General features: G+C 47.3%; 1 protein-coding gene across 1 annotated transcript in view; it reads left to right on the top strand.

Moving 5' to 3' along the window:
• Positions 1–6,245, top strand: part of LOC113998968 (echinoderm microtubule-associated protein-like 6) — a gene marked incomplete at its 5' end in the record, with an annotated part of 23,706 nt that extends 17,461 nt beyond the window's left edge. The window contains one exon of the mRNA XM_039378308.1: positions 4,279–6,245. Coding sequence (XP_039234242.1) covers positions 4,279–4,303 — 25 coding nt within the window. The remainder of the gene's footprint in view (positions 1–4,278) is intronic.
• Between the last annotated feature and the right edge of the window lie 56 nt (positions 6,246–6,301).

Here is a 6,301-nt window from a genome sequence, read left to right as displayed (position 1 = left end):
TAAGCACACGCAAGAACATGCCACCCTACGTCGAACCGCTAAGCACCCCAACAACACGCTAAGCAACGCACCCACCCGCTACGCACACGCAACCCCCCGCTACTAACACGCTCCGACCATGCAACAACCGCTAAGAGCACCCGCTAAGCACCCGCACGCACCTGCTAAGAAAATGCACCCCCCCGCTACTCACACGAACACCACGTCGACACGCAACAACACTGCTAAGAAACGCTAAGCCCATGCCACAACACGCGAAGCAAAGAACAAGCTAGACCACGAAAAGAAAAGAAATGCAAGACACATGAAAAAAAACTCTAAGCACACGCAACAACACGCAACAACATGCTAAGCACACGCAACAACATGCTAAGCACACGCTAAGCACACGCAACAACATGCTAAGCACACGCAACAACACGCTAAGCACACGCAACAACACGCTAAGAACACGCTAAGCACACGCAACAACACGCTAAGAACACGCTAAGAACACGCAACAACACGCTAAGAACACGCAACAACACGCTAAGAACACGCTACAACACGCTAAACACACGCAACAACACGCTAAGAACACGCAACAACACGCAACAGCACGCAACAACACGCTAAGCACACGCTAAGAACACGCAACAACATGCTAAGCACACGCAACAACACGCTAAGCACACGCAACAACACGCTAAGCACACGCTAAGAACACGCAACAACACGCTAAGCACACGCAACAACACGCTAAGCACACGCAAGAACACGCTAAGAACACGCAACAACACGCTAAGCACACGCAACAACACGCTAAGCACACGCAACAACACGCTAAGAACACGCTAAGAACACGCAAGAACACGCTAAGCACACGCTAAGCACACGCTAAGCACACGCAACAACACGCTAAGCACACGCAACAACACGCTAAGCACACGCTAAGAACACGCTAAGAACACGCAACAACACGCTAAGAACACGCAAGAACACGCTAAGCACACGCAACAACACGCTAAGAACACGCTAAGAACACGCAACAACACGCTAAGAATGCGCAAGAATACGCTAACAACACGCAACAACACGCTAAGCACACGCTAAGAACACGCTAAGAACACGCTAAGCACACGCTAAGAACACGCAACAACACGCTAAGAACACGCTAAGCACACGCAACACGCTAAGAACACGCAACAACACGCTAAGCACACGCAACAACACGCTAAGCACACGCAACAACACGCTAAGAACACGCTAAGAACACGTTCCTTTCTGAAAATTCCGGAAATTTCCGGAACTTTCCTTTTCTGAAATTTTTTTTTTTCCTTTCTGAAAATTCCAGAACATTCCAGAACTTTCCAGACATTTCCTTTTCTCAAATTTTATTTCCTTTTGGAAAATTCCAGAAATTTCTGGAACTTTCCTGAAATTTCCAGAACTTTCCGGAAATTTCCTTTTCTGAAATTTTATTTTCTTTCTGAAAATTCCAGAAATTTCCAGAACTTTCTGGAACTTTCCGGAACATTCCAGAAATTTCCTTTTCTGCAATTTTTTTTTCCTTTCTGAAAATTCCAGAAAATTCCAGAACTTTCTGGAGCTTTCCAGAACTTTCCTTTTCTGAAATTTTATTTCCTTTCTGAAAATTCCAGAAATTCCCAGAACTTTCCGGAACTTTCTGGAAATTTCCTTTTCTGAAATTTTATTTCCTTTCGGAAAATTCCAGAACATTCTAGAAATGTCCGGAACTTTCCAGAATTTTCCGGAACTTTTAAGAACTTTCCTTTTCTGAAATTTTATTTCCTTTCTGAAAATTCCAGAAATTTCCAGAACTTTCCGGAACTTTCCAGAACTTTCCGGAAATTTCCTTCTCTGAAATTTTATTTCCTTTCTGAAAATTCCAGAAATTTCCAGAACTTCCCGGAACTTTCCAGAAATTTCCTGTCCTGAAATTTTATTTCAGTTCGGAAAATTCCAGAAATTTCCGGAACTTTCCGGAACTTTCCTTTTTAGAAATTTTATTTCATTTCCGAAAATTCCAGAACTTTCTGGAACTTTCCGGAACTTTCCAGAAATTTCCTGCCCTGAAATTTTATTTCCTTTTGGAAAATTCCAGAAATTTCTGGAACTTTCCTGAAATTTCCAGAACTTTCCGGAACTTTCCTTTTCTGACATTTTATTTCCTTTCAGAAAATTCCAGAAATTTCCGGAACTTTCCGGAACTTTCCTGAAATTTTATTTCTTTTCGGAAAATTCCAGAATTTTCCGGAACTTTCCACAGCTTTCCAGAAATTTCCTTTTCAGAAATTTTATTTCCTTTCGGAAAATTCCAGAACATTCTAGAAATTTCCAGAACTTTCCAGAAATTTCCAGAACTTTTAAGAACTTTCCTCTTCTGAAATTTTATTTCCTTTCTGGAAATTCCAGAAATTTCCAGAACATTCCGGAACTTTCCAGAAATTTCCTGTTCTAAAATTTTATTTCCTTTCAGAAAATTCCAGAAATTTCCAGAACTTCCCGGAACTTTCCAGAAATTTCCTGTCCTGAAATTTTATTTCTGTTCGGAAAATTCCAGAAATTTCCGGAACTTTCCGGAACTTTCCAGAAATTTCCTTTTTAGAAATTTTATTTCCTTTCCAAAAATTCCAGAACTTTCCGGAACTTTCCAGAAATTTCCTGCCCTGAAATTTTGTTTCCTTTTGGAAAATTCTAGAAATTTCTGGAACTTTCCTGAAATTTCCAGAACTTTCTGGAACTTTCCAGAAATTTCCTTTTCTGAAATTTTATTTCCTTTTGGAAAATTCCAGAACATTCCAGAACTTTCCAGAATTTTCCAGAACTTTTAAGAACTTTCCTTTTCTGAGATTTTATTTCCTTTCCTGAATTTTCCAGAAATTTCCAGAATTGCGTGTTCTTAGCGTGCTGTGTGTTCTTAGCGTGTTGTTGTATGTTCTTAGCATGTTGTTGCGTGTTCTTAGCGTGTTGTTGCGTGTTCTGTGTTTTCTTGCATGTTCTTAGCTTGTTATTGTGTTCTTGCATGTTCTTAGTGTGTTGCAAGTTCTTAGCATGTTGTAGTTTGTTGTAGCATGTTCGTAGCGTGTTGCATTGTTTTAGCATGTTCTTAGTATGTTGTAGCGTGTTGTTGCGTGGGTTTTGTGTGTTCTTCATTCACCCCCCCCGTCACACACAGACACATCCCACACACGTCACACACACGTCACTCACCCCCACACACATCCCACACACACATCGCATACACACGTCACAAAAACACGTCTCCCTCACACACATCCCACACACACATACACGTCCCCCCATCCCATACACACACATTCCACACATGTCCCACACACACACACACGTCACACACACACACATTCCCCCCCACAGGTCACATGCAGACACCACCCACACAGACACATCCCACACATGTCCCCCCAACACGTCTCTCTCACACACACACACATCCCACACACACGTCCCCCCCACACGCATCCACGTCCCACACATGCACACGTCCCACACACACGTCCCACACCCCCACACACACACGTCCCCCCCACACACCCCATACCCACGTCCCACATCCCACACACACGTCCCCCCCACACATATTCCACGTTCCACACACGCACACACCCCACAGACACGTCCCACAGACACGTCCCACACACACATCCCCCTCACATGCACACGTCCCACACACACACACGTCCCACAGACACGACCCACACACACACATCCCACACTCCCCCACCCACACACAGCCAGACGTCCCACACAGACACACACGTCCCACACACACATCCCAAACACACACATCCCAAACACACACATCCCAAACACACACATCCCAAACACACACATCCCACAGCCAGACATCCCACACACACGTCCCACATGCACACACACACATCACACAGCCAGATGTGTCCCCCCCCCACACACAAACATCCCACATGCACACACGTCACACAGCCAACACCCCCCCACACACATGCACCACACACACGTTCCACACACATCACACCCCACTCACACACACACCTCCACAGTGGTTCCCTCTCTCCTGGGAAGGATCCAGTGCTGGCAGTTGGGGAGGAGCTCCAGGGTCCAGTCTTTATTTCACCCCCCCAAATAGTCTTTATTTCACCTCCCCAAATAGTCTTTGTTTCACACACACACCCCAAATTGTCTTTATTTCACCCTCTCCCACCCTGCCTTTATCCCCCCTCTCTCCTGTGTCCCTGGGCTGTGCCCGAGGTTCATTCCCCGCTCTCTCTCCCGCAGTGTGTTCGTGTGGCGGTGCCTGTGAGGAGCCTGTTCCTGCTGCAGGGACTGGGACAGCCAGGAAGGCCCCGGGATGGTGCCCGGGGGGCACCTGCAGAGCACTCACAGCCCCGGGACAGCCCCAGGGCCTGGGAAGGAGGCCGAGGTCTGCAGGGAACCCTTTGGGGCCCTGGGAGGCCAAAGGGGGAACAGTCCACTCACGGAGCTGCTTTGGCCCAGTCCTGTGCTGTTCAAACCAGGGCTGCAAAAGGAGAAAACACTGAGAAAATCCCGGGCTCTTCCCTTCCCAAATTCCAGGCCTGGCCGTTTGGGCAGGAGGGGGAGGCTCCGACCACCCCCGCTGCCGAATCCACCCGGGGGCCCCCAGGAAAGCTGGGAGCCTTTCCTGAGCAGGAGGGGGGCACGCTGCAGCTTTCTGGAATTGGATGAGCAAAGGATCACGGTTTTAAGTCCATTTTGCTTTTAAATACATACATTTGGCTAAATTTCTCTCCATGAAGTGCCTTGGAATACTTTTCCAGCAGTCTGGGCTCCAGCCTTGCCTCCCACCCCCTGCTTTCCACACACGGTGCTACGACTCTGGGCCCAGGAGGGCTGAGCCACCCCCTGCTCCAGCTGGACTGACCCCATCCCTGGGCTCTGCCTGGCCTTTAATACCTCCCCAGGGAATTCCCACAGCATTCCGTGCTGCCAGAGGGACCAGCTGATGGCACTGCCCCTCCTGGGCAGGGGGCACACAGGGTTTGCACACCCGGGCACACTCACCCCCACACCCACACCGAGGCTCATTCCCGCAGAGCTCCTGCCCTCTGCTCTTCCTGGGAAAATGTGCTTTACAGGGAGCTACTTCCACAGGCAGTGGCCAGCCAGAACCCTGGAAAAAGCCCCCAGGGAGCCCTGTTTCCCATTCCAGAGGGGCTCCCTGGAATGTCCCTGGAGGGCCCTTGAGCTCCTCTCCCCATCCTGCTGCTCCTGCTCCCGGAGCCCCTTGGCCCAGCCCGGGCACTGGGGCAGCTGAACTGAGCCCGGAGCTGCCCCGGGGGGGACTGGGACCACAGACATTCCCAAAAGGAAAGGAAAGTCACTCTCCACTTGTTACAACCTTCTGCCAGAACCAAAACCCCCAGGGATGGTGGACCTGGAAAAAGCAAGTTCAGCTTTTTTCACAGAAACTGTTCAGAAAGGAACAGCAAACGTGGGCAATGTCCAAACTGGCATTTAAGCCACTTAAAATTGCTGGTGTGGAACCACTACCAGATTTTTAAATTACCTTTCCTTGTTAATTAAAATAAATAAAGGCTAAAACAAACCATGTAGACTTACTTACATTTAGTCTTTGCAAAGCAATGCTAAATAGTGCTTTAGTCCCAGTTCAGGACAACAGGGTCTGAGCTCTGGAACCTTCCTGCCAGGCCACTCTGCTGCCACTGCATGGAAAAGTAGCGAAAACATCCCGTTAAAGGAGTGGATTCCTGCTTGTTTAACACACAAAGTGCTTCAGCAACCTCAAAAATCACCTTTTTTTACGGCTGAATTTATTAATGCCTTATATGACTGCCCAGCAGAGCAGTTGGGCACACACAGAGCAGTCCCTGTGCAGTCTGTTTTTAGGGAAACCTCTGGGATCCAATCCTGTTCTGTCACGTGGTGACATCAGTGAGCTCCTCTGCTGTGCTCTAATCAATCATCTTTGCCTTCCTTCCACAGTGATTGTATCCCAAATAACTGCAGTTGTGTGGCAGAATTCATTAATTAATTAATCAAGTGATGTGAAAAGTACCTTAAAGCAATAGTGTGTGTCAGGAAAACACAGTCTCTGTTTCTCTGCTCTGGCTTCACGTATGAAGTGTTCCAAGGAACGCTGTATTAAACTGTAAACTAAAACATTAATGCATGACTTTATATTTTCAATGGTCAAGATGCCATTAAAGGAAAATCTCTGTCTCAAATAAATTTGGATACAAGTTTTCCATGTCCAGTTCTTAAATCCAAATAGCAAGTTGATCTGGAAGGACTCCTGGGA

This window comes from Pipra filicauda, unplaced genomic scaffold (genome assembly GCF_003945595.2).
Source record: "Pipra filicauda isolate LSUMZ 115617 unplaced genomic scaffold, ASM394559v2 scaffold1345_size26069_pilon, whole genome shotgun sequence".
NCBI lineage: Eukaryota > Metazoa > Chordata > Aves > Passeriformes > Pipridae > Pipra > Pipra filicauda.
The sequence above is the reverse complement of the archived record's forward strand: the minus strand, read 5'-3'. Positions and strand labels throughout refer to the sequence as shown.